The 26,860-nt window shown below is 34.3% G+C and overlaps 2 protein-coding genes across 3 annotated transcripts; one reads left to right on the top strand and one right to left on the bottom strand.

Annotated features, from left to right (window-relative positions):
* The first annotated feature begins 11,750 nt into the window (after positions 1 to 11,750).
* On the top strand, positions 11,751 to 14,501 carry LOC146956926 (Glycosyl hydrolase superfamily protein). Of its 2 annotated transcripts, XR_015021481.1 has the most exons (4): positions 11,751 to 11,897; positions 11,985 to 13,105; positions 13,460 to 13,623; positions 14,301 to 14,501. XR_015021481.1 is itself a non-coding variant. In XM_085732641.1 (3 exons), the coding sequence occupies exons 1-3, from the start codon at positions 11,831 to 11,833 to the stop codon at positions 13,526 to 13,528; spliced, it is 1,257 nt and encodes a 418-aa protein (XP_085588767.1). In that variant the 5' UTR covers positions 11,751 to 11,830; the 3' UTR covers positions 13,529 to 13,774. The 2 variants fall into 2 exon arrangements, 1 of the variants encoding a protein (XP_085588767.1); XM_085732641.1 differs by lacking the exon at positions 14,301 to 14,501 and having other exon boundaries at positions 13,460 to 13,774.
* Positions 14,502 to 15,655: 1,154 nt separating this feature from the next.
* LOC146956925 (ubiquitin carboxyl-terminal hydrolase 9-like) lies at positions 15,656 to 26,285 on the bottom strand. Its single transcript, XM_085732629.1, has 14 exons — positions 26,211 to 26,285; positions 25,846 to 26,029; positions 22,820 to 23,074; positions 22,359 to 22,500; positions 21,562 to 21,621; positions 21,366 to 21,461; positions 20,664 to 21,050; positions 20,396 to 20,536; positions 18,903 to 19,073; positions 18,386 to 18,643; positions 18,144 to 18,289; positions 16,831 to 17,373; positions 16,460 to 16,730; positions 15,656 to 16,311 (listed from the first exon to the last, which is right to left on the bottom strand). The coding sequence occupies exons 2-14, from the start codon at positions 25,995 to 25,997 to the stop codon at positions 16,168 to 16,170; spliced, it is 2,766 nt and encodes a 921-aa protein (XP_085588755.1). The 5' UTR covers positions 25,998 to 26,029; positions 26,211 to 26,285; the 3' UTR covers positions 15,656 to 16,167.
* Positions 26,286 to 26,860: the final 575 nt, after the last annotated feature.

Genomic DNA, 26,860 nt, shown 5'->3' with positions numbered 1-26,860 from the left:
ATGTCATCTGTTCCGTGCAAATGTCCTGAAAAACCAGCAATAAAGAAGCCTTCGCTGTTCCTTAGGAGGCCACCGAAACCGGCACGTTGAGGGTTACCAAGACAGCTTCCGTCCACGTTGAGGATATAACAAGTGTGATTAAAACAATTCCACTTCACCATTCTTTCAGCAACAGTAGTGTTCGAACAATGATTTAAAGAGGAATCAATAACCTGGACAGCACTCTGAATATTGTAATTCACTTGGTTTAGGGACCATTCTTCATTATTAAGACACATAGAATTGAGGTGTCGCCATACCCACCAAACGCCGGCAGCAAAGATGTGACATTGAGAGCCTGTCAAACCATTTTTCAGCCAGTCATATGGCCTTGTTTCATCAAAAAATTCTGCGGAATTAAAGCCAATGTGACGCCATATTTTTGAAGAGTGTGGGCAATCACGAACGCAATGCATGAGAGTTTCTTCTTGCTGATCACACCTAGTGCACATGGCTGAATGAGAAATGTTTCTATGCCTTAACAACGATAAAGTAGGAACGGCGTCGTGACAAGCTAGCCAAACAAAGAATTTATATTTCTCCGGGAGTTGTAACTTCCAAATCCAAGCCCAAGATTTATGAGAGGCGGCGATGGGATGTGGTGTATCTTGAGAGAGGAGCCAATTGTACCCGCTCTTTGCTGTGTAGTTCCCATTCTTGTTGTGTGACCAAATGAAGGTGTCGATAACAGTTTCATTGAAACGGATATTTAAATTGTTGATGTTGTTGGCGATATCCGGTGGCAACGTTGTGTAGAGAAGATTGGTGTGGGGTGCCGGACTAGTGAGAACATCCTTGATGGTATAATGGAGGTCGTGGATGTCTATGTACGGGACGAGGCTTGTGAGGGAACCGAAATGGCTCCAATTTGCGAACCAAAAAGAGGAAGTGCCGCTGCCATGTCTCCACGTGAAACCATCGTGAAGCAAGTTTTTGGCGCGGATAATGGCAGCCCATGTCGGGGAGCAGCTAGGCTTGGCGGTGGAGGGAAGCATATGATGCTGATTGGAATATTTATGTGAAAGTAGTTGTACCCATAGCTTGGATGAAGGCTGAAGCAAGTCCCAAACCAATTTTCCGAGAAGGCAGATGTTGGTTTTTCTAGCTGATCGGACCCCTAAACCTCCTTGAATTTTCGGCCTAGCTATTTTCTCCCAACTAACCAAATTAATTCCTTTATTATTTGAATCTCTCCAAATGAAATTTCTTGTTGTTTGGTCAATACTATCACATATGCTTTGTGGGAGCCAATTAATTTGCATGTAGTATGTAGGAATGGAGGATAATACCGATGATGCTAGTGCTAGTCTTCCGGGTTTGTTGAGGAGCTTATTTTTCCAAGAAGCTAGCCTAGTTTGCATTTTTTCAATGATGAAAGTGAAGTCATTTTTCTTTGGTCTCCCTTGAAGAATTGGGAATCCCAAATACTTGTCAAGAGATGTAGTACAACGGATGCCGGAGATGAGTGTTGATTTTTCTTTGAGGAGTGCCGGATGAGTAATATGCTCTTGATTTGTGTAAATTAATCTTCAAACCTGAGACCTTGCTGAAGTTGTCAAATAAATTCCTTATGAATCGAAGCTGAGAGTTGCGAGCTTTGGTGAACAAAAGAACATCATCTGCAAAGAGGAGGTGTGAGAGTTTAGGCCCTTGTTGCTAGATTTGAATTGGTTCCCATTGCCCTTGAATGACGGCATTGTTGATAGCAGTGGAGAGCTTTTCCATACAAAGGATAAAGAGATATGGAGAGCGCGGGTCACCCTGTCTGAGACCATGAGTAGGCTTGAAGGATGGCAATTTGTTTCCATTCCAAAGTATGGTGAAATTTGAAGAGGAGACACAGTGCATGATGAGCTTGATAGTGATATCCGGGAATCCAAAATCAATGAGGCAAGAACGAAGAAAATCCCAGTTAACATTATCAAAGGCCTTTTCGAGATCAATTTTGAAGGCCACATAACCTTTCTTTTTCTTGGACTTGCGCATGAAGTGAATAATTTCCTGCAAAACAATAGCGTTGTCAGTAGTGCCCCTACCATGCAGAAAACTGCTTTGGTAGGGACCAATAATATTATTGAGGATAGGCCTAAGGCGGAGGACAAGGACTTTGGTGATTATTTTGTAGATGGTGTTGCAAAGGCTGATCGGTCTAAAGTCTTTATAGGTGCTGGGGGGGTCGACTTTTGGGATGAGGGTTATGAGAGTTTCGGAGATGGTGGGGTCGAAATGGCCATTGGTGAAGGCAGTGAAAACTAAGTTGAAAACGTCATCACCAACAATATGCCAATACTGCTTAAAAAAAACACAATGGAAACCATCAGGGCCGGGGGCTTTGTATGACTTCATGGAGTAAAGGGCGGCTTTCACTTCCTCTTTGGTTATGGGATTAGTGAGGGAAAATCTATCAGCATCATCTAGGGTGGGGTGGCTGCCTTCATTAAGAGTATGATTGTGGTGATGGTGATGGTTGTTGGAGAAAATTTTTTTGTAGTAATTGAGAGCCTCTTCTTGAAGGGTGTTGGTATCAGTGGACCATAAGCCATTGGGTAGTTGAAGTTTATGAATTTTATTCCGTTTCCTTCTGATGACGGTTTGGGTGTGGAAAAAGGCGCTGTTTTTGTCACCAAATTTCACCCATTGCTCACGGGATTTTTGGTACCAATGCATCTCCTCCTGATAAAGAATGTGATTGTACTCCTGTTGGAGCTCTTTTTCAAGTTGAACATGTCTACGGGAGTCGACATTTTCAAGGTATTTTTGGACTCCTTTAAGCCTGCTTTCAACTCGCTTTTTTCTTTTAAAAATGTTACCAAAAACTTCATGATTAAAGATGATGGAATTTTCTCTACCCTTACAAAGAGCATTGACAGTGTTGTGGTTAGAAGATTTCCAAGCTCTATCAACCAAGTCAGCATAGTCTTCATGATCAATCCAAGCTGCTTCGAAACGGAAAGGCCTAGGCCCTCTAGCAAGGGGAAGACCGCCGAAACGGAGGAGGAGGGGGTTGTGATCAGAGTGCATTCTGCAGATGATGTCAACAAAAGCCTCCGGGAAAGCAAGACGCCAAGCTACATTAGCTAAGCCTCTATCAAGCTTTTTGGAGAGAATACGGAGACCATTGTTGTTACGGTGCCAAGTGAAACGACCTCCAAGGGTTGTGATGTCAAGTAAGTTGCAATTATCCATGAAATTTGAGAAAATAGTGGCTCTGTTGTGATTGAAGATCCCCCCCCCCCCCTTTGGTCGCTAGGGAGGAGAGTTTCATTGAAGTCACCTATTAGCATCCAGGGGTTAGTGATGCTTTGGCTGAGAGCTGTAAGGTGATTCCAAAGACCGGGGCGCATTGTGAAATGAGGACTGGCATAGATGCAGGTGCAGGTGGAGATGGCATCGGCTCTTTGTATAGTGAAGGTGATAGAAAAATTATTATAATCAATAACAGTTACAGTATGGTTGGTGGCTGAGTTTTGGAGAAGCCAGATCCCTCCTGAGTGTCCTTGTGCTTCAATGATGTGAATTGGGTTGTATCCATTGTTTAACCAGAAATTAGAGAGCTTAGCAAAGGTGACATGAGTTTCAAGAATAGCTATGAAAGTAGGATTATACTTTCTGATCAAGTCTTTCAGATGTCTTCTGGAATTATTATTTTGGGCCCCTCTAATATTCCAAGAGAGGATTGAAATGTCTAAGAGAGCTTCCATAAATAATATGTAATCTGAAAGTTACCAGGAGAGGAGAAGACTAAGTGACCATGGCTTCCTCAAATTGAGGAATTTCATCGTGACTGTCATTACTGTCAGGTATTGTAGCATCAGCAGCTTGATCATGTTGGAGGGTTGGGTTGATATCTGTGCTGGTTGGATTGATCATGGTGGCCATCGAATTATCCATTTTGTTGTTCTGGATGTTGTCCTGGAAAATGTTAGGGGCAATAACAAAAAAATTGAAGCATAATTTTAAATATAAATAATAAATCGACATATTGTTATATTTTTTTAATTAATTTTAATGAAAAAAATAGCTTAAGATATTATCGACTCTTGGGGCTGCAAAGTGTTGAGACATCTTCTCAAAAAGAAAAGAGTTTTACTTTTCCCACCCAATTGTTTTCCTCACGCGCCCTATTTTTTCCAAAAATACCCTTATGTTTCCGGATTTCATAATCCGGAATAATGTTTTCCTTTGTTAAAGGGTGAAAAAATGAGTTACGAATTTTTCCGGATTTTGTAATCCGGAAACTTCATTTTTCCGGATTTTGTAATCCGGAAACTTCAAAAAATAGGGTGTGCTACATGATTTTTTCAATAAAATAGGGTGTTATTGCTAGGATTCTTGGTGCTGCTTTGTTTGTCATGAACATCATATGATTGGTCAATTTCACAGCTATAATTTTCTGTTCTCTATCAAACATCTCGTTGGAAATTTGTCCACTCTTAAAAAACATGTATCAAGAGGTAATTGTTACTTGACGCCTGTTGGTGGTGTAAAATAGGAACACCATATGCCTGTTCGTGCAAAATAGGAACAACCAAAGCAACACCAAGAATCCTAGCAATAACACCCTATTTTATTGAAAAAATCATGTAGTGCACCCTATTTTTTGAAGTTTCCGGATTACAAAATCCGGAAAAATGAAGTTTCTGGGTAACAAAATCCGGAAACATTCGTAACTCATTTTTTTCACCCTTCAACAAAGGAAAACACCATTCCGGATTATGAAATCCGGAAACTTCAAGGGCATTTTTGGAAGAAAAAATAGGGCGCGCGAGAATCCCATTGGCTGGGAAAAGTAATATTCAAAAGAAAAAGAAAAAAAAATCCCAAATGAGTCCAATGGTTGGTATAGATTGTGGACAATTGCTTTTTTGAAGTTCTTAATAGCACAAGTAAATTACTAAAATACCCTTAGCGGTAGTTAACTACCGCTGGGTTTTTTGGTCTTTTACTTGTGTTCCTAGGACATTTTGAATGTCAAAACAGCAATTGTCTAGATTGTGACAAGAAGTTATTTGCTCGCAAGTCCACAATTCGATTAGTGTTGCTAGCATTTTCTCTCCCTCTAACAAATTAACTATTGACAAAATCAATTTAAAGTTTCCTCGAAAAAAAATCAATTTAAAGTAACCTCTATCATTAATATCGATTGAACGGTTGAAATTAAAATAATTAAAACGCAACACTTCATGAAATGATGGTCCCTTGTTTCAAAAAAAAAATGAAATGATGGTCCTCTAATGTGTGAACTTTACATGAAATAAAATGTCATTTCATTACCAAAATGTAATCTATTTCACATGTTCTCTTCAATTTGTTGATATTCTCCAAGCTTAGACTCCCAAATTTTACAAGTATGTTATTTGATTCATGATATCAAAGACCTATTTCATCAAGATGGGCACATTCACATCGTTCAACCCTTGGAGCATGACATAGTTGCAAAAACTCTAGCCAAGTTAGACGCTTCTTCTAATATCGATATCATGGCCAACCCCTCCCCCCCATCTAGCCTCATGGACCTCCTCTCCTCCAACTTTAAACAAACTTGGTTTGAAATATTGATTTTTAGTCAACTCAAGCCAATTAAGTTTGATTGGATCATGTAATTAGTTTGACCAAAACCGAACCAACTCAAGACGTGAACATCCTTAGTTAGTTCCACCAATTCCTTACTAACCCTGCATCTCACTAAGTTAAATACAGCATAAAACCCGCACAAACACTCATAGACTAGGGTTCAAATATTGCTTGTTCTTCTTCCCTCCCTTCCTCACTTTCCCTTTATTCCTTCTTTTGTTTAAGCATAAAATTTCCTTCCTTCTGACTCTTATAAAAAGCTTCCCATTTAGTTTTCTTGAGTAAACAAAGCATCTCATTCGTCTTGTTTATAAAATAAGGCAAATCTTTGCGGCCTTCTTTTCCGCGTGCCTTGTGTTCCTTTCTTTTATGGGGAATCTCTTTTTCTTTAAAATTAAATTAAATATTATCTCCCCTTCTCTCTATATTTATAAAAGGGTTAAATATGTTTTTGGTCCCTATAAATATGTCAACTTTTCGTTTTAGTCCCTCTAAAATTTTCCTTCAACTTTTAGTCCCTATAAAATTTTCAATCTTCACTTTTGGTCCCTCTTTTAAATTAAACTCATATGTAGAATTCATATTATTTAATAAAATTTTCTAGAAAAATTCAAAATATTATAAGAATCACTCCAAAAAGAATTTTTTAACAAAACATGAATTTAATATGAATTTTTATATGTTTTAAGGTTAAAAATTCATATTTAATTTGTGTTTTGTTGAAAAATTCTAATTTTTTTTAGGAAATTTTTTTAGAATATTTTATACATTTCTGCACAATTTCATTAAAAAATAAAAAAAATTAAATTAAAAATAGGGACCAAAAGTAGTGATTGAAAATTTTATAGGGACTAAAAGTTGAAGGAAAATTTTAGAGGGACTAAAATGAAAAGTTGACATATTTATAGGGACCAAAAACATATTTAACCCTTTATAAAATAAAAAATGAATAAAGAATGATATTTGTACAATTATTTTATGATAATTTTTAGAATATTTTTTTCATTTGCTTTGGAGGCAAAAGTTATGGTGCATAAGGAGATCCTTATGCACCGTGCATAATTGCTTTCTACATCCAACATAATTGCTCTCTACACCCCAAGTGAAAATAATTATTTGGGTCGACTGTAAAATCTATTTGTTTGTGGGCCTAATGAAGCCCCATATTATAATTTTTTTTCTTAACAATTTATTTATGCAAAATAGCTTATTCGAAATAGTTTATTTATGCAAAACAGCTTATTCCGATTAATTTTAAAAACCAACTTATTCAAAATAGCTTATTTATGCAAAACAGCTTATTCGAAACAACTTATTAGGATCACTTTTTTAAAAACCGCTTATTCAAAACAACTTATTTATGCAAAACAGCTTATTTGTTCAAAACAGCTTATTCAAAACAGCTTATTCGAAACAACTTATTAGGATCACTTTTTTTAAAACCGCTTATTCAAAACAACTTATTTATGCAAAACAGCTTATTTGTTCAAAACAGCTTATTCAAAACAGCTTATTTATACAAAACAGCTTATTCCGATTTCATTTTAAAAAACAACTTATTCAAAACAACTTATATATGCAAAACAACATATTTATGCAAAACAACTTATTCAAAACAGCTTATTTATGCAAAACAACTTATTCGAAACAACTTATTTATACAAAATAGCTTATTTGTGCAAAACAGCTTATTCGAAACAACTTATTAGGATCACTTTTTTAAAACAACTTATTTATGCAAAACAACTTATTTGTGCAAAACAGCTTGTTTATACAAAACAGCTTATTCCGATTTCATTTTAAAAAACAACTTATACAAAACAACTTATTTATGCAAAACAACTTATTCAAAACAGCTTATTTATGCAAAACAGCTTATTCGAAACAACTTATTTATACAAAACAGCTTATTTGTGCAAAACAGCTTATTTAAACAAAACAGCTTATTCCGATTTTATTTTAAAAAACAACCTATTCAAAACAACTTATTTATGCAAAACAACATATTTATGCAAAACAACTTATTCAAAACAGCTTATTTATGCAAAACAGCTTATTCGAAACAACTTATTTATACAAAATAGCTTATTTGTGCAAAACAGCTTATTCAAAACAACTTATTTATACAAAACAACTTATTTGTGCAAAACAGCTTATTCAAAACAGCTTATTTATACAAAACAACTTATTCTGATTTCATTTTAAAAAACAACTTATTCAAAATAACTTATTTATGCAAAACAACATATTTATGCAAAACAACTTATTCAAAACACCTTATTTATGCAAAACAGCTTATTTGAAACAACTTATTTATACAAAATTGATTATTTGTGCAAAACAGCTTATTCAAAACAACTTATTTATACAAAACAACTTATTTGTGCAAAACAGCTTATTTATACAAAACAACTTATTCCGATTTCATTTTAAAAACAACTTATTCAAAACAACTTATATATGCAAAACAACATATTTATGCAAAACAACTTATTCAAAACAGCTTATTTATGCAAAACAGCTTATTCCAAACAACTTATTTATACAAAATAGCTTATTTGTGCAAAACAGCTTATTCAAAACAACTTATTTATACAAAACAGCTTCTTCCGATTTCATTTTAAAAAACAACTTATTCAAAACAACTTATATATGCAAAACAACATATTTATGCAAAACAACTTATTCAAAACAGCTTATTTATGCAAAACAACTTATTCGAAACAACTTATTTATACAAAATAGCTTATTTGTGCAAAACAGCTTATTCAAAACAACTTATTTATACAAAACAGCTTATTTGTGCAAAACAGCTTATTCAAAACAGCTTATTTATACAAAACAGCTTATTCGAAACAACTTATTTATATAAAATAGCTTATTTGTGCAAAACAGCTTATTCAAAACAACTTATTTATACAAAACAGCTTATTTGTGCAAAAGAGCTATTTTGCACAAAATAAGCTGTTTTGAATAAGCTTTTTATGAGTTAGAGAGAGAAATGAGTATGGATTATGAGTTTCTTTACTGGAACGTTGTTTAACATGTTATACACTGCAATTATTACTGAAACCATAATTATGGTTTAATGGTTTTGTTAATCATGTATGTGAAACCAAGATAAATGTGTAATGATTTTTAATGAAATTATTATTGTTAGATGGTTTTGAATAATGATTAAGATGTTATACACTGAAATTATTACTGAAACCATAATTATGGTTTAATGGTTTTGATAGTCTTCTATGAGAAACCAAAATAATTGTCTAATGGTTTTGCTATGGCTATGGTTTCTGTGAGTTGGTTTCAAAACCATTTTGCTGTGGAAATGGTTTCCGTGAGTTGTACTGCAAAACCATTTTGCAGTGAAAATGGTTTCCGTGAGTAATGCTAACACCAAATCCGAACCGGATTGATCATAAACAACACAATTCATCACAACATTCTCAATAATTCATCAAATCCGAATTCCAGCTTATACCAACAGATTTCACATCGAATCATTTCCCAATTCCAGTGTAAATGGTTTTGTAATAAAAAAATTGTGATAAACATTTAAATCATTATTAAGTAACCACTTAATAGGACACACTTATAACCTAATGTGAATTAATCAATAAGTAACCACTTTTTTGTAAAGCCTCGTCATCTCTCTTTTATTTCTTACGTTGTAAAACGAATTTCTGACTTTGTCTAAATATAATCGCGCTTTAATGGTTTTAATAGACTTGTATGTGAAAGAAAAATAATTGTCACTGCAAAATGGTTTTGAAGTACAACTCACGGAAACCATTTCCACAGCAAAATGGTTTTGAAACCAACTCACAGAAACCATAGCCATAGCAAAACCATTAGACAATTATTTTGGTTTCTCATAGAAGACTATCAAAACCATTAAACCATAATTATGGTTTCAGTAATAATTGCAGTGTATAACATGTTAAACAACGTTCCAGTAAAGAAACTCATAATCCATACTTATTTCTCTCTCTAACTCATAAAAAGCTTATTCAAAACAGCTTATTTGTGCAAAACAGCTTATTTTGTGCAAAATAGCTGTTTTGCACAAATAAGCTGTTTTGTATAAATAAGTTGTTTTGAATAAGCTGTTTTGCACAAATAAGCTATTTTATATAAATAAGTTGTTTCGAATAAGCTGTTTTGTATAAATAAGCTGTTTTGAATAAGCTGTTTTGCGCAAATAAGTTGTTTTGTATAAATAAGTTGTTTTGAATAAGCTGTTTTGCACAAATAAGCTATTTTGTATAAATAAGTTGTTTCGAATAAGTTGTTTTGCATAAATAAGCTGTTTTGAATAAGTTGTTTTGCATATATAAGTTGTTTTGAATAAGTTGTTTTTTAAAATGAAATCAGAATGAGCTGTTTTGTATAAATAAGTTGTTTTGCACAAATAAGCTGTTTTGTATAAATAAGTTGTTTTGAATAAGCTGTTTTGCACAAATAAGCTATTTTGTTTAAATAAGTTGTTTCGAATAAGCTGTTTTGCATAAATAAGCTGTTTTGAATAAGTTGTTTTGCATAAATATGTTGTTTTGCATATATAAGTTGTTTTGAATAAGTTGTTTTTAAAATGAAATCGGAATAAGCTGTTTTGTATAAATAAGCTGTTTTGAATAAGCTGTTTTGCACAAATAAGTTGTTTTGTATAAATAAGTTGTTTTGAATAAGCTGTTTTGCACAAATAATCAATTTTGTATAAATAAGTTGTTTCGAATAAGCTGTTTTGCATAAATAAGGTGTTTTGAATAAGTTGTTTTGCATAAATATGTTGTTTTGCATAAATAAGTTATTTTGAATAAGTTGTTTTTTAAAATGAAATCGGAATAAGTTGTTTTGTATAAATAAGCTGTTTTGAATAAGCTGTTTTGCACAAATAAGTTGTTTTGTATAAATAAGTTGTTTTGAATAAGCTGTTTTGCACAAATAAGCTATTTTGTATAAATAAGTTGTTTCGAATAAGCTGTTTTGCATAAATAAGCTGTTTTGAATAAGTTGTTTTGCATAAATATGTTGTTTTGCATAAATAAGTTGTTTTGAATAGGTGGTTTTTTAAAATGAAATCGGAATAAGCTGTTTTGTTTAAATAAGCTGTTTTGCACAAATAAGCTGTTTTGTATAAATAAGTTGTTTCGAATAAGCTGTTTTGCATAAATAAGCTGTTTTGAATAAGTTGTTTTGCATAAATATGTTGTTTTGCATAAATAAGTTGTTTTGTATAAGTTGTTTTTTAAAATGAAATCGGAATAAGTTGTTTTGTATAAACAAGCTGTTTTGCACAAATAAGTTGTTTTGCATAAATAAGTTGTTTTCAATAAGCGGTTTTAAAAAAGTGATCCTAATAAGTTGTTTCGAATAAGCTGTTTTGCATAAATAAGGTGTTTTGAATAAGTTGTTTTTTAAAATGAGATCGGAATAAACTGTTTTGCATGAATAAGTTGTTTTGAATAAGCGGTTTTTAAAAAATCATTCTAATAAGTTGTTTTGCATAAATAAACTATTTCGAATAAACTATTTTGCATAAATAAATTGTTAAGAAAAAAATTATAATATGGGGCTTTAATTTAGTGGGCTTGGAGCTTTTTGAAGTGGGCTTTGAAATTTGGGGCTCTATTGACACCTCTACTTATTAGAATTAAGCTTTCACTTAGGGTGTAGAAAGCAATTATGTTAGGTGTAAAAAGCAATTATGCACGGTGCATAAGGATCTCCTTATGCACCATAACCACACCCTGCTTTGGAATAAAAACAACGGAGAAAGAGAAAGAAAATAAGATTACAATAGAAGTATTGAAAAAAAGTTTTTCTAAAATTTGATTGTATAAATATCATTTCTTTAAAAAAAATATAATTAATAAGTTGATTCAATTGATAAAATGTTGACTTGAGAATCTCTGAAGTATTTCGTAAGTATTTCTCTTCGTTGAGATCTACTCCAACATCTTTAACAACCGATCTACAAATACCTTCGTTTGAGTTTTGATATCTATTCTAATTTTAGAATCCAACTCATCTAAACTTTTTCATATAAAAAAATTAAAAGTATTCCCTTTAACCCAACTCAAGTGGAGTGTGGAGCTTAGTCAAGATATTTCCCTACCTGCATTCAATTCAACATTACTCTCACTCGCCCACCTTCCCTCAACCCACTCTCATTCATTCCCTTCACTATTCACATTCCCAATCCTCAGATCCATACATGGATCATCCTACATTCCGGCACCGCTATTGCAACTTCATCATCATCATTAGCATTTTCATTACAGGTAAGAATTTCTACTCCTACTACATCTTATTATTATATAGTCTTAAAAATGTAACATATCACTGAAAACAGTGTCCTATTTGTGCAGGACTAGCAACAAAATCTGAATCAATTGGAATAAACTACGGTCAAATAGCAAACAACCTACCATCACCAGAAAACGTAGTAACCCTAATAAAATGCATTGGAGCAACAAAAGTAAAACTCTACGACGCAGATCCAAAAGTTCTCAAAGCTTTCGCCAACACGGGTATAGAATTCATGGTAGGGCTTGGAAATGAATATCTCTCTAAAATGAAAGACCCTAAACAAGCTCAAGCATGGATCAAAACAAATCTCCAACCCTACCTTCCTTCCACAAAAATCACTTCCATTTTTGTAGGAAATGAAGTTCTCACTTTCAATGACTCTTCTTTAACATCTTCTCTTCTACCAGCAATGCAAAGTGTTCACACTGCACTCATAGTTCTTGGTCTCCATAAACAAATCACTGTTACAACAACTCATTCATTAGCTATACTACAAAATTCTTATCCACCTTCTTCTGGAACTTTTCGTTCTGATATAGCTCCATGCATTGCTTCCATCTTAAGCTTTCAATCCAAAACTGGTTCACCTTTCTTGATAAACGCTTATCCTTACTTTGCTTATAAGGATAACCCTAAGCAAATATCGTTAGATTATGTTTTGTTTCAACCAAACCAAGGAATGGTTGATCCAAAAACAAACCTGCATTATGATAACATGTTGTTTGCGCAGATCGACGCTGTTTATTCTGCGCTTGGAGCATTAGGTTACGATAAAATGCCGGTGCATATTTCTGAAACAGGCTGGCCTTCGAAAGGAGATGGAGATGAGGTTGGTGCTAATGTTGAAAATGCGAGAAAGTATAATGGGAATGTGATAAAGTTGAGTAGTAAGAAAGGAACACCGTTGAGACCTGAAGTTGATTTGAATATTTATGTTTTTGCACTTTTTAATGAGAATTTGAAACCTGGTCCAACTTCTGAGAGGAATTATGGATTGTTTAAACCTGATGGGAATCCTGTTTATAATCTTGGATTCTCGCTGTCTTCGTCTTCTTCTTCGAATTCGAGTCCTCCTTCGAATGATGGTGGTAATAATGGTACTATTGGATCTGGTGGTGCTCCGCCGCATCCTCCAACTTCTTCCTCCGGTTATTTGGCCATTTCTGGAGCTACTTCACTGGTTAGTAACACTCACACTGCTGCTTCGAAGTTTTGATTATTAGTCAAATTATCTTTCTCTTTTCAATTTAGTCTCTAAATTATATAAAATGTGTCAATTTAGTGTATGTTTAGTACTATCATTTTGATCTTCCCCCGTATAACACGGGTCTCGTAAAAGCTATAAAGTACTATAGTTATGAGTGTCGTCGTGATTTTGACAAATCCCACTATGATATTAACTCGTTTTATTATTTTACTTTTAGGGCCTATTTTTAAGTTCAACAAGGACTTAATAATAATTTAGTAAAAAAACAGGGCTTAAGACAAAAATGGTGCTGTAATAACACTGATGTATAGTTTTTCTTTGACTCAGGAGAGATACCATATGCTTGGGATTTCATTATCCTTTCTTCTACCATTATTGATGATTTTGAAGTTTTGAGGATTTTTTTCACTATGAAGTGAATCCAAAGAAGATACAAGGGGCATCATGACAATTTAGAGAAGAGTAAAGGCATGATGAGAAAGGAGTAAAAGGTAAAATCGACCAACAGAAGTTGAGTTATTATATTCATGTGGCGTGGCTGTTGTTTTTCACTTTGCTTGTCCTTTGCTTTTGGAATTATTTCAAGCTCTTGTCAGTGAGCGAATATAAAACGTACCGTTGTCTCCTCTTGGAAACTGAAATTTGCCATAAAGTGTCGTTTCTCAATGGATGCAAGCTGTAAATTTACCACTAGTACTCTAGTAGTACACCATTTATCTGTAGAGTAGATATTTTGATTTGTTAAAGAGATTTCACGCTAGAAGCGGAAGTTGAAGTTGAAGTTACACTCTTGTAAAGTTAACTTGTTACTAACTTTGTGAGTTGGCTTATTATCAATTGAACCAATATTCATCGAAATTTTATAGTATAATATAAAACTAGTCCCTACATAATACATTATTTTAGTTTAGCATGTTACATCATATTTTTGTCATAAACTAAGCTGGTTGCAATAATTGGATACACAATTTGTTTTATAACAAAAAGATTGAGTTACCAGTGAGTGACAATCTTGAACCATAGGTTTCGAATATTAATACTAGCATTATTGTATCCGTTAGGAAACTGACAGAATCACACACTTTAATGTTGTTGGGCGGCACATGTTATGCTAGTTGGCATCAATAGCAAAAAGAAAGATAACCCTTTTTATGTTTTCCTTTTGCAGGAAGAATACATACATTATCTTCTCTTTAATGTCTCATGCCGGTCTAGGAAGGAAATGTGGACATCAAGGGCCTTGTGCCCCGCCATGCCAGATTATTTACTTATTTATGTATCCCATTTTATTGGTTCTCATTTTGAGATATTCTTTTTTAACAATAATATGATATGATTTGATATGGTCATTCACAATGTGTGCTATTCATTCTCCCACGACTATCACATACGTGCACCTTTTGTTTGAGTCTTTAACACCGGTGGTAGTTCTAAAGAAAAGAGTTTTAGTTCGGAGATCAAACAAACGGTAAATAAAACCTAGGTAAGGATCATTTCATACTCAGATTTTCTCAAACGGTTTTACTGATGAGGATTGCTGCTGTTCAAGTCACTGTTCCACTTCCTCCGGGTTCATCTATTCTTGTAGCTGAGGGTGTTGTTGGTGATGTGCGTTCTTATCTGCCGCACCGTCTAATTAGCTTCCCTATCCCAACCTGTCTTTCCTCAATGATGTTTGTTGCTATCTCTGAAACTTGAGTCCAATAACTTGGTAACAATTTGAAAACATGCACTTTTCTAATGGCTTAAATAAGGACAAAAAAAAAAAACATCACGGGCTATTGAAGGATAGCAGACTACAGATAGAGGATTCAATTTTGGAATAGAAACCTCCCGAATTTGAGATGATTTTCTACTGAAAAAATGGGAGTTGAGAGAACAAATTTTATGGTCTATACATGTGTGATTGACAGATATATAAATTTCTGATCATTTTTTCTTTATTCACCAGAGTTTTACATTTTCTCCACCTAAAAATGTAGTTGACTCTGAAGGACACCAAGTAATTTGCCTATACAATGGAAATTTGAAATTAAACAATTGCTGTCAATATGTACCAGACTTTTTAACAGCCGAAATTAGGGATACTGCGAGTAGTTCTTCATGACATGTTTTTCACTATATGGTAGCTTAGACCAAACCATTTGTGCTCAAGAACTCTTGGTAAAATTCCAAAGTCACATGTTACCTAAGGAAGACGGCACAAATTTCAGAAGAGCAACCACCAAACCTTGCCAGAGCTATATAGACGCATATGCAGAACAAAACGATAAGAACCAAACAAAGACTACAGAGCAATGGAGGGTTAAGAGGATGTAGAACTCTGGGGCTTATAGTTTGCACAGCTGGAATTCATTCAGATAAACAATAGATGGAACTGGAGACACAATGTTTTGGTCCAGAAACAAAATGCAGCATTGGCATTTGACTTATACTAGTCAAAAATCTGAAAGTACTCCAAAAACTGGGTTCAGCCAAGGCATACCCATGTTGAGTAATGCACCAGATTTAGGAGAACGACAATAAAGAGAAAGGGTAATTTGCCATTATTTAACAAATAAATAAATAAATATGATAACCTGTTTATCATCCATCATCTCTTCCACACATTTTATGTAATTGGGGGACCCTAGAATCCTAACAACATAATGGAAGATGAATACAACTTTTTTAACAAATTGTCCTATTAGTACATTACAGTGCATAAAATTGTAATGGCAACAATGATGAATTCATGATGATCTGTTTTAGCCTCCGATAAAATGAAATAACAGAAGAACCTAACCAAGTTCTAGGCTGCAAAATTTCTGTCAAAAAATGATATCATTCATGTAAAACAACTGTCAACCAATACTCCCAAATGAACAGGTTTTCTAGAGCCTCGTTTATAACATGTTTTGATTAATTGGTGCTACAACAATCTGTCTTCAAATTTTGGTGTTTTGCACTGCAAAGTAAAACGGCTATCCAGGACTTAAGCTCCGGATTGCCTTTCAGCATATGAACCAGGCATCAAACAAACAACCTGCATGAACCTAAGACGTCGCTTCTTCCATCTGGACGTCGCTTCCAACTCTCTGATAAAATAACACATATGCAGCTGAAGATTTAATTTCAGCTTCAGAAACAGGACTGACGTGACTGTCATCGAAATGGTACCACTTATTATCATCAATCAACTGCCCAGAACAAATAACATAAGGTTATAAACAGAAGCATCTCACGCAGCACAAAGAATTCACAAATTACAAAATCTAGATTTGGCATGACCACACAGTGAACATGAAAAATCAAGCAGTATAATTGTTATGCATGTCACTAACTTACCTTAGCATATGCAGTGTAATGCCCACCACCTAAACCACCGTAATGGTTGCTGATTGCATAAAGGTTATACACATAGGATGGGCCATCTTTACTTTTCACATACTTGGTCAAATCCAGATTGTGAATGGGGAAGTTCACAAAGGTGTCAAGTTTGTTTTTCAAGTATCTGCTATATGAGAATCGTTTCAAGTGAAAAACCAAAATCTCTGGCAATTTCCACAAGTCCAGTTTCTTGGTAGCTTGTCTGTGTTCCTTGCATTGAGGGCAGTACCTAATTAATTTTTTAAAAAGAAAATAAATTAAAACAAAAATCAATGCGTACAAGGTAATCAACTATGAAATCCATTCCAAAAACATCAACGCAATCTTACCACATGTCATCTGGTCCTAGAGGTTCTTCGGTCAAGAATGCCTCCAAGCATGAAAACAAAGAAATAGCTTCTTGCCGGGTTTTTTTCACAGTGAATCCAGTTTTGTGAACTTCAGGAAGATCCCTCAAATAGCTTGCATCATATAATTCATATTCTTTCTCAGTCCAATCAACAAAGACCTTTATATGTGCACTGGGTTTTATCACAGATGCCTTGTCAATGGGCTCACAGCTAAAACAGCCTTCGTTAGTTAAAACAAGTTGGAAAGATGACTCTCCACAGGATGTCCCCTCTTGTTCTCTGGTGCAAAGTGCCGGGTTCCTCGGTTCACTGTGAGAATTAGAGATGCTTGATTGCTCGTCACTACCACCTGAGATGAAACCAGTTTCCTTCCCTTCATGAGACTTAGTTGAAGAATGTGCTTTTCTTAAAGGTGCCAACATTCTATGTACATATGTCTCAATGTTGGCTCCATATTGAGGGTCTTCTTCCAAATAAGTAACCAAGGGAGTTCCAAAGATCTTCCTCTCTCCACCCTTCCCACTGTTCAGTGAACATGAAGATAATTCACACATCAAATTACCAGTGTTAGAGACATTAAAGTATTATAATGTTGTAAGTCAATGCACCGTGTACAATCAGTGAAATATAAATAACTGGTTGTGGAATCGTTCTATGGTAAACTTCTATATGCTAAGCCAGGTTGTGCAAACTATGCTATACGGCTATACCACATATAGGTACCAACTTGAATGGTACCTGCAAAATTCAGTAGTACTTGAAATGACCAATAGTGGAGAAAATTACCAAACAATCAGAAAACTGATGGGAGTTATGGTCCAGTGTTTTGGGTTACAAACACATCCATATCTCACTAGGCGGGGTCGGCTACATGGACAAAATGATGCCATAATGTTTTATCATTATGGGTTATAAACAAGTGATAAGAAAATGATTGCCTTGAAGAGTTTATGTGTTCAGACAGGTGGCATTAACCACCATTATCAATGTCTGATTGATTTATTCCCATTTGTACTCTGGAAGAGTTCAATGGATAAATGAAACTGTTCACACCAAAATATAACAGTCTCCAGTCAATTGCTTTCAAGTAGGAAAGATCAATTTAACCAAAGTTTATTACAACTACAACAGAATTCAGAATAACTTTATCAATAATTTTTTGACCCATATTCACTGTAATGTCACTCAGGCAATAAAAACTATCATAGAATCATAGTATATAGAAACCATTACTCAACAGAGCTTTGTGCATTTCACAACTTAAGAGTATACACTGAAAGAGGTATACTTACGTATCCAGATGTCGATGCAATATTTCTAATTTTGTTTTCCTGGCTCCACTCTTGAGTCGATAGGCCACAATATGTTCTTCATCCTTTATTGAAGTCAATGATTCCAATGGATTATCTAGATAACGATAAATCTTATGCTCATAAACCTGAGATATAGACAGCATAAAACATTAATGATGAAATAAAACCAAAGTCATGTAGAAAAGCCAAGAGTAGATCTAACTTTTCTGAAAAGCACTTGCCTCTGCAAGAAAAAGCATTTCATCACTTTTCAAACAGCATGCAGTGCCCAATGCTTGGCAAAGATCTCTGCAGCAACCATGCTTCAGGACAGTCACAGTGTACGGCATGGGAAGACCGCTCCCATCAGAATAAAAGACAGTAATTGTCATTGTCCGGGTGACAGTGGAAGGAAGTGGTAATGATAAGTACATAAAGGGATCGAAAGTGATTGAAATTTTGCCACATTCAGGACAAACTAGTGTCGATTTGTATTGACCCTGAGCATTTTATTCAAGAAAAATCAAAATGTCAAGCTTAGTAAAGATAACGAGCATGTACGCATGTACTTCAATTGAAACTCTAGTCAAAGCTTCAATGGAAACCCAAGCTCAGGAATTGATAGAAATCAATGAAGGTTTATTGAGATGGGGAAGAAAACTCAACAAAACATGTAGCTACTCAGCTTATCAATGGAAGATCAACTGGAATTCATGTGACATGTGACTGCGAAACAAGAACTTTTCTGTAAGTACTCACCTGGCATTCATCAACAATCAATGAATCATTCCGAGCCATATGATTTTTCCAACACTCATTTGCGACTTCCTCATCCGGCCTACCATCCGAGTCCTTCATTTCAATGTAAGGCTTTTGTTTCACACGATTCAAATCTTCATGCAGTCCATCCAATAAAAAGGCTAGCAATTCCTAAAAAAAATAACTCACTACTCAGAGAACACGCAAGAAAAAGAAGTTCAATAGCTTTCAGAAATTAGTAGGAAAGGTCATTTTAAAACAACCATAAAGTTGTCAAGACTCGAGTAAGAAATCAAGCAACAGTCATATTTTCCAAGTCCGACATTGGCCTAACGCAAACTTGTTATATTATATCAAATGCAGGTTAAGCAAAAGATACCCAATTCTCCAGTCCTTTAATAAACTAAGATGTATACGTAATACAAATTAGGATTAACTCAAATGGAAAGTCAGAAAGAAGAAAACTACAACAGAGATCAATGAATAAATTTTTTGGGATTAAATTTTCCGCTACCATTTTAGTTCTTAGAGCAGTAAAAAGGATAAAAATTAACATCACAAAAAACATATCTACTTCTACAAACACACATACATAAAATAACATTCAGATCTAGATCACAACTGATGAACGTCGGCCATACAGGTATACCATACTGGCAACAGACAACTTCAATGAGTCTAATAAAAGATCCTACAAAATTACAAACCCATGATTGTAATCTCCTAATTTAAAACAAAAACCGCATGGCACAACATAGTAATTTTCTCATAAAAATGCTAATCACCAGAATCAACAATAGTTAACATGTTATGAAAGAAACCAGATGGGTATAAAATGTCTATACTGTGTAATACGAAAATGACAGAATGCAGTGAATGCCAATTATTAAAGCTCTTGCTACTGTAAAACTGGAACCCAACTAAAATAAGGTTAAAATACAGTTTGAATATCCCTGAAAAATGAATGATCCTTTAGATGAGTTCTTGAAAACTACAGAAAATGTCAAGTCACAGATAGAACCTTTTGGCAGCCAATTTTTAACAAAGAATTGCTAGTTACAATTACTGTTAGACCATTTAAAAAATGAAATATATATATATATATATATATATATATATATCAAAACAAAACTATAAAGAATTATAAAAAAAAAAAAAAAAAAAGAACTACAGAATTATTTCATATTTCATTGGCCCAAACTGTAACTTAATATAAAAAATAATTGCATGCATTTGTTCCTTATTCATAACATATGATTGAAAATGCTAATGACCAACAGGCATCGTGTAACAGGAAGTTTTTGTCATAGGTAATAAAAGCGCTAGGGTTTATTTACTTGACGACATTCCAAAAATCAAAATCATATGATTGAAAATGCTAATGACCAACAGGCATCGTGTAACAGGAAGTTTTTGTCATAGGTAATAAAAGCGCTAGGGTTTATTTACTTGACATTCCAAAAATAAAAATTGTACAAAATGCAGAAACTAACTTGAGAATCATGCTGGTTATAACCACTGAATTGTGGAGCAAATCGGGCCAGCTTTCCCTTGAACGCACGTGGTGCAACAGCAGTTCGCCCAGAGGACCAAAGTTTCCTCAACAAGTCCCCAAATGCAAGTGCTAATTCACCCTGCAGATCAGAGAAATGTTGAAATTAATTTAAATTGCCTTGAAAGTAAAGCCATTGTGGTACACAATATCTTATGCATCCGAGAACACCAGGAGAAAAAATAAAAGCCAACAGAAATGGTCCATACACGCATTCCTAAAGGATTCTCCATGTTGATCTCATCGCTGTAATCTTCTAAGAAAAATTCAGCAAGTGGTGGAGTGTGGACCAAACATTGAAGAGCGCTATTCATAAAGCAGGTATTCCCCAAGTTCTGCAGTCCTGCTAAACCACCTCTTTCACCACTATAGACGTCATATTTATCATCCATAGTAGTCAGTGATGAACTTACAGAACTTCCCTGATAGAAATTAAAACCAGACCCACTTGAGTGACCATTAGACAAGGTAGGTCCCCCTGCAATTGATACAGATGATCTTGGAGGTTCTAATGGTACCAATGCTAATTCATTTCCCATTGAATGCACACCAGAATGAGAGGAACGATCAGCATCGACTGAAACTTCTAGAAGAATCTGTGAGCAAGAGATAAATTAAGGGCATCAAGCTTCTATAGAAGAATCAATACCAAGCAAAGAATTAGGATATCATAATAGCTAAACATCAAATCAAATCATACCATAAGAATATTCCGCACCTCGCTCAACTTAAAGACACTCAAAATATCATATATTGGACATAAACGTCCTTCTAATGGAAAATCATAATTATAGTAACTTAAAAATATCCACTTTGTAGGCTCAAGGTCCCATTAAAGCTTTGTACTTCTATTAGCAGCTTCAAATCAATCAATCAATAAAAAAAAATGTTTACAATTCAGAGTTACTCACGTCTTGGTCCATTGCCAAGTTTGCATTCTCCAATGTCTGGTCTGAAGCCGTCAGCAATGACTCTTTGTTCAAATTGTAGTAATCCCAAATAGAAGCCTAATATAATTTACAACCAATAAAATGCAAAACGATGGAATCAGAAGTCTGAGATTTACAACAATGAAAAAGAAAAAGAAAACATAAAAAAGAATACCACCTTGTGCTGTTCTACTCCTTTAACTTTGCACACTAGCTCATAGAGTTCACTCAAGGTAGCCTAAAATACAATACAGGAATAGAAAACAAAAATCATAAGGATGGTTCATCTTACATTTCAATCATAAATATCATGTTATAACCAAATTTGATGCTATTCTAATCCAGATAAAAAAAAAAAAAAAAAAGGAGTAAAATTCCTATATTTGTAATCTTCTGGGAAAAAACTAATGCCCATCAATAAATGTCTTATAATAGAATATGTTGTTGATAACTTGTTATAAATTATGTAATTTCATGGCAAGATAAATTATTGCCCAAACCCCAAAGTTCTCGTAGAGATTTTAACTATTATTTTTCTCTCTACATTCTAAATGAAATGAGAGCTCAGATTGACTAGCACATATATGTAAGGATGCCAATATACATATGCACGCGCACGCACACATATAATTCAATTTTAAATTTTTATGGTTAATTGGGCATTCATTAAACATAAAAACATGTCAGTTTTTAATTCAACTTATTCCAAGCGAAATACTAATCTTTACGATGATCTTGTATAAACATACAGAATATAAAAATTGCTTCTTTCATAACATTATTTAGTCATGTTAAATTACTAACATTCATACAAACTAAATAGTATAATCATTTCCTATAGTGATATCAAACAAACACCAACCATACAGAGCATGCTCCATACAAATAGATACACCACCAAAACCCTTTTCTAATCATTGGCATTACCAGAAAACTAACTACAAGAAAAGAGGTTGAAAAGAAATCAATCAGTACCTTTTTGCTTAATTTTACAATTGAGACACTGTTGTCTCTCGCATCAATCACCTTTAGATTAAGTGGGTACACCTCAATGCTGTACTGCTTCGGTACACCCTGAGAAATCAACTTCCTTGGCAATGCTGGTCCACCTTTGTACCTAGACAATTGTAAGATAAAAATCAGTTCACACACTACAAATATCAAGCATTTTAGGCATCTGCTTCATTAAGTTGATTCCTGAAACTTAGTTTGTGGAACTAAATCTGTGTGACGTCTCTACGAAAACATCCCACTGCATACTTAAATAAACGTGTTAAAAGATGGTTTGCGGCTCTTTTTTAAAAGAACGGTTGAAGCATCAAAAGATAATATATGCTTATTTAACTCTTACAGTATTATTTACAACTACAAACCACAAGATTATTAACAGTTTCCAGACCAAAAAGCAAAAAAAGTATTGAGAATAATAAGCTTACCATCCCAACAGCCTTTCCCATACTTGTTGAGGAACTAAAACATAGTCTTTATCCTCTTCCAATGGTCGATGAATATCTAAATCACTCCCGTCACAATTACTTCCATTTGAAATTATATCAGAATTATCAATTGGACCGGGTCTATCAGTTATCTTCAAGTGAACAGTATCGGCATGCAGGCCATCAGAAGATTGCTGGTCAGTAGAAAGTATTCCATCACAATGCCCAACATACCTCTGCCAACTTGAAAACCATCTGCATGGGTGGTAAGCAAAGTCTTGATTAAAAATGGCAGGCTACATATAAAATATAATATAAAATGTAATACAATATAGGGAACATTTTGATAAGCTTTTGTACTTTTGTACTTGATTTTGACTTTCTAAAAATCACTAAAACTTATCTAAACATCTTAAGAACTTAGGCATATTCTTGACGTAAAGAAGTGGTTTTTCCTTAAACTTGAACAAATGAGCCCATATAACCACTGTTAAAGGTCAACGTGATTTATTGCAAGATCAGAGTAACAAAAAGCGGCACAGATATGTGTTTAATTAATAGATTGTATGGTACATCACAAATTATATATTGGGGAAAAAAATATAAAACATTGTGCAACTTAACGAAAGATTATAGTCGTCAAACCCACATAGCAAAGTAGCTGACCCAAAAAACAAATTAGTAGGATTGCAGATAGCGAAATGGATGCTGTACCAAATTTAAAGGGGGTAATTCATACCACACAGTTAAACATTTGAAATAAAAAAAATACCCAAAATGAAAGATATATGATCGCTGATAATTACGCCTTCTCTTCGAAAGAGCCACAGAAGATGTGTCTCTGTGTCTCAAAGTAAAAAGAAACATGAGAAAGAACCTAGGAAAAAATTACAGTAAAAAAACAAAGAGCAGGCCTGTCAGTACTATGGACACAAACCAGAAGAAAGAAGAGACTCAGAAGAGGTTCAGGGGCTGGCAAAAAATTGTGTTGGAGTTCAATCAAGCACAATAGAGACGCAGTAGTGCTGCCTCTGTCGCATCACATGATAGGGGACCACAACATTTTTATTTCCGTTTCTTATTGGGTTGCATTCGCCATCTTGCTCAAGATGACAGTCACTGATGCAAAAAAATGCAATCATTGAGGCTGCTGTGGTGAACAGGGGCTAAACACCAACATTTTCCCTGGATATCTGATTTTCTTCGGACTCGTAATTATCCGTGCAGTACATTGCTTCAGAAAAGTTATTGGGGTTGAAATCCTTCTTCCTTTATCAGTCACACACACACACAAAAACACCTCTGTCTTGAACAACGCTGTTTGACCTCAGTGACTCGCTGCTCCCCATCATCTTCTCCGGCCATCAACATTTTTGGACCACTGACCCTCTGCTGAAAGATATCCATTCTTTGGTTGGTCTTGGTCTATGTTGATGCATCAGCGTTCGGTCTCTATTTACACTTCACAGTTCACATACTTCTAATTTTTATCTAATTTGTTCTTGTTCTGCTTTTTCCTATTAATTCCAGCAAATCTTTTATTTCTTTCCTATGTTCTCATTGCTCTTATATGGATAGTTTATTTTTTTGGAACAGCAAATGTTAGTATGTAAATTGTTATGTTAGCATTTTCTCCCTTTCGAGGATTCAAACTACGGACCTTTCACTCCTTAACTCCTTTAATCCCTTAGCTCAACCAATTGAGCTACCCATCCCCCATGCTCCTATATCGACAAGGACATAACTACTTAATAAAAAGCTTTTAATTTTGGTTTTTTTTTTTACTGTGAGCAGTATAAATTATTTAGTCTCTATTCTAATCTTCAAAACAAAAGACATCCTGCTAAAGCATTTTCTAGGTTGGGTATTGACTCTATGCAGTCTAAGATTATTAATTATGATGCAGAGGCTGAGGTATACCAAGGGATTAGCCAGGAAATGCATCACCTGCTGGAGATGGAGGAGGTGAAAAAACAGATTTGCAAGCTAGTGGATCATTCTTGGAATAATGAAGGGTCTCAAACTGTATCTTCATTCCAATGGAGAAACAGGTCAAAAATCATTGACAAATTAAGGGTTAATGAACAAAAGAGACAGATAACGGGGATTAAATTTTTTGTTAACCGTGTTGGCCTCGATTAGTCCATCATTTCCCTGCAATTCACGCTGCCATCGTTGCTCTATAAAAATGCGACATAATGCCGCGATTTCACGACCAGACATTCATTGCAACTCTATGCCGGCCACGCCACAAACTATTTTGTGAACGATAACAGTAATAGGAATGAGAATACGGTAGACAATGTCTGTCTCCAAGCATTTATTGTTGTCATTGATCATTTAACACTTATGACAAAACCGGAAAACGACAAATGATCAACAACTCACATAGGTAAAGAAACATAATATTAACAGATAAAAAAACCAAGAAGATTTTAAATGGGGCTAGACTAGCCGTTTATCGGAGGTAAATTTACTGCTTGCCAATAATCATCAAACATCAACGACAAAACTGGAAAACGACAAAGGATCAACAACTCATCGCAGGTAGAGGAACATTATCTTCACGGATAATGAAGCAATTCTCTCATTAGATTTTAAAAAGGGCTAGACAGGCTGTTTATCGGGAGGCAAATTTATTGATTGTCGACAACTCACTTAAGGTAAAGTAACATTACCTTAACAGATAAAAAAAAACAACTCCTTAATAAGATTTTAAAAGGGGCTAGACTAGCCGTTTTCGGGATACAAATTTATTGCTTGGCAACAATCATCAAACATCTACGACAAAGCCCAAAAACGACAAATGATCAACAAAATCCCCCTAATAAAATTTTAAAAAGGGCTCAGATAACCGATATTCGAGAAACCCTAAAAATAACATATCAAAACAAACAGCACAAGTAATACAATATCCACATGCATATAGCAATATAATTAATTGAATTCATCAAAATTCATCATGCATATATCATAAAATCCCTAAAATTCAAAATTATATAACAAGATTAAGATAAGATTAAAACCTATTGGAAATAATAAAGTATAAGTTCCCATCTTTCAAATTAAGCTCCGATTGCTTTATCAACTCCTTCACGATCCGTTTCTCTTCCTCCGGTGAAATCGGCACACAACTCATCCCATTATCAATCGGAAAATCCGATTCAGCAATCGTCATCTTTAACAATGAAGATCTTGAATTATAAAACCCTAATTCATCAAAATTATCACACACTGTTAAATCTTAATGTAAAAAAAACAATTGAAGAAGAGGAAGAAGAAGAAGTGTGAAGCACGATAAGTATACCTTAATAAATGGATCTAATCTAAATAAATAAAATTGAAAAAAAAAATGCGAAGTTTATAAGTATATTCGAATCGAAAAACTAACCCTAGATTGAGGGGGAAGGTGAGAGATGCGTAATGTAATGTATGTAACGTAACGATCTAACTTCAACGGACTCTTCTCTTCTTTTCTCAACCAAGTCTTATGTATAGTTGCTACTTTGTTTGTTTTTACCGATGTAGAATTTTAGTTCTAGGAGGATGAAGTACTAACATTTGATTTTATTTCATTTGATATTTTTCGCTTGATGCGAATTGGCTTAATCGGATAAAGAGATTGTGGGTTCAATTCTCGTTTATTAATCGAAGATATTTTTTATGGGTCATTTATTGATACATATATAAATTGACGCTCATTCTTTCAAAAAAAAATTTATAAATTGACGCTCGTTGAATCTTGAGGTTTGTTCTTCTCACACGTGTGTTTGTTTCAAGTTTACCAAATTTATTCCTGGGAATAACGTTCCTTGGAACATAAAGATGGGAATTTTATTCCAAGGTATTTAGAAAAAAGATGTTTGCTTAACATTATAATATTCATGGGAACCATAAAAGTAGGATTTATAATAGGTAATTACTCATGAATTTATTCCCATCTCCATGGGAACTCTATTCCCACCCTTTTCTTTGGGAAAAATTTTCTATTCCCAGGAACGTTTTATACCCGGGAATAAAATTTAGTAAACTTGTAACAAA

The sequence above is a fragment of the Medicago sativa genome, chromosome 1 (genome assembly GCF_051527215.1).
Source record: "Medicago sativa cultivar Bolivia chromosome 1, Bolivia_mono, whole genome shotgun sequence".
NCBI lineage: Eukaryota > Viridiplantae > Streptophyta > Magnoliopsida > Fabales > Fabaceae > Medicago > Medicago sativa.
Note: the sequence above shows the minus strand (reverse complement) of the source record. Positions and strands in the feature narration are given on the sequence as shown.

Coding starts and splice junctions, on each gene's coding strand:
- LOC146956926 (XM_085732641.1), top strand. CDS start 11,831: ATGGATCATCCTACATTCCGGCACCGCTATTGCAACTTCATCATCATC. Junction 11,898..11,984: donor CATTAGCATTTTCATTACAG/GTAAGAATTTCT, acceptor CTATTTGTGCAG/GACTAGCAACAAAATCTGAA. Junction 13,106..13,459: donor TTTCTGGAGCTACTTCACTG/GTTAGTAACACT, acceptor TCTTTGACTCAG/GAGAGATACCATATGCTTGG.
- LOC146956925 (XM_085732629.1), bottom strand. CDS start 25,997: ATGACGATTGCTGAATCGGATTTTCCGATTGATAATGGGATGAGTTGT. Junction 23,075..25,845: donor TACTTTATTATTTCCAATAG/GTTTTAATCTTA, acceptor CCACCCATGCAG/ATGGTTTTCAAGTTGGCAGA. Junction 21,051..21,365: donor ACTTGGCAATGGACCAAGAC/GTGAGTAACTCT, acceptor TCTTGCTCACAG/ATTCTTCTAGAAGTTTCAGT.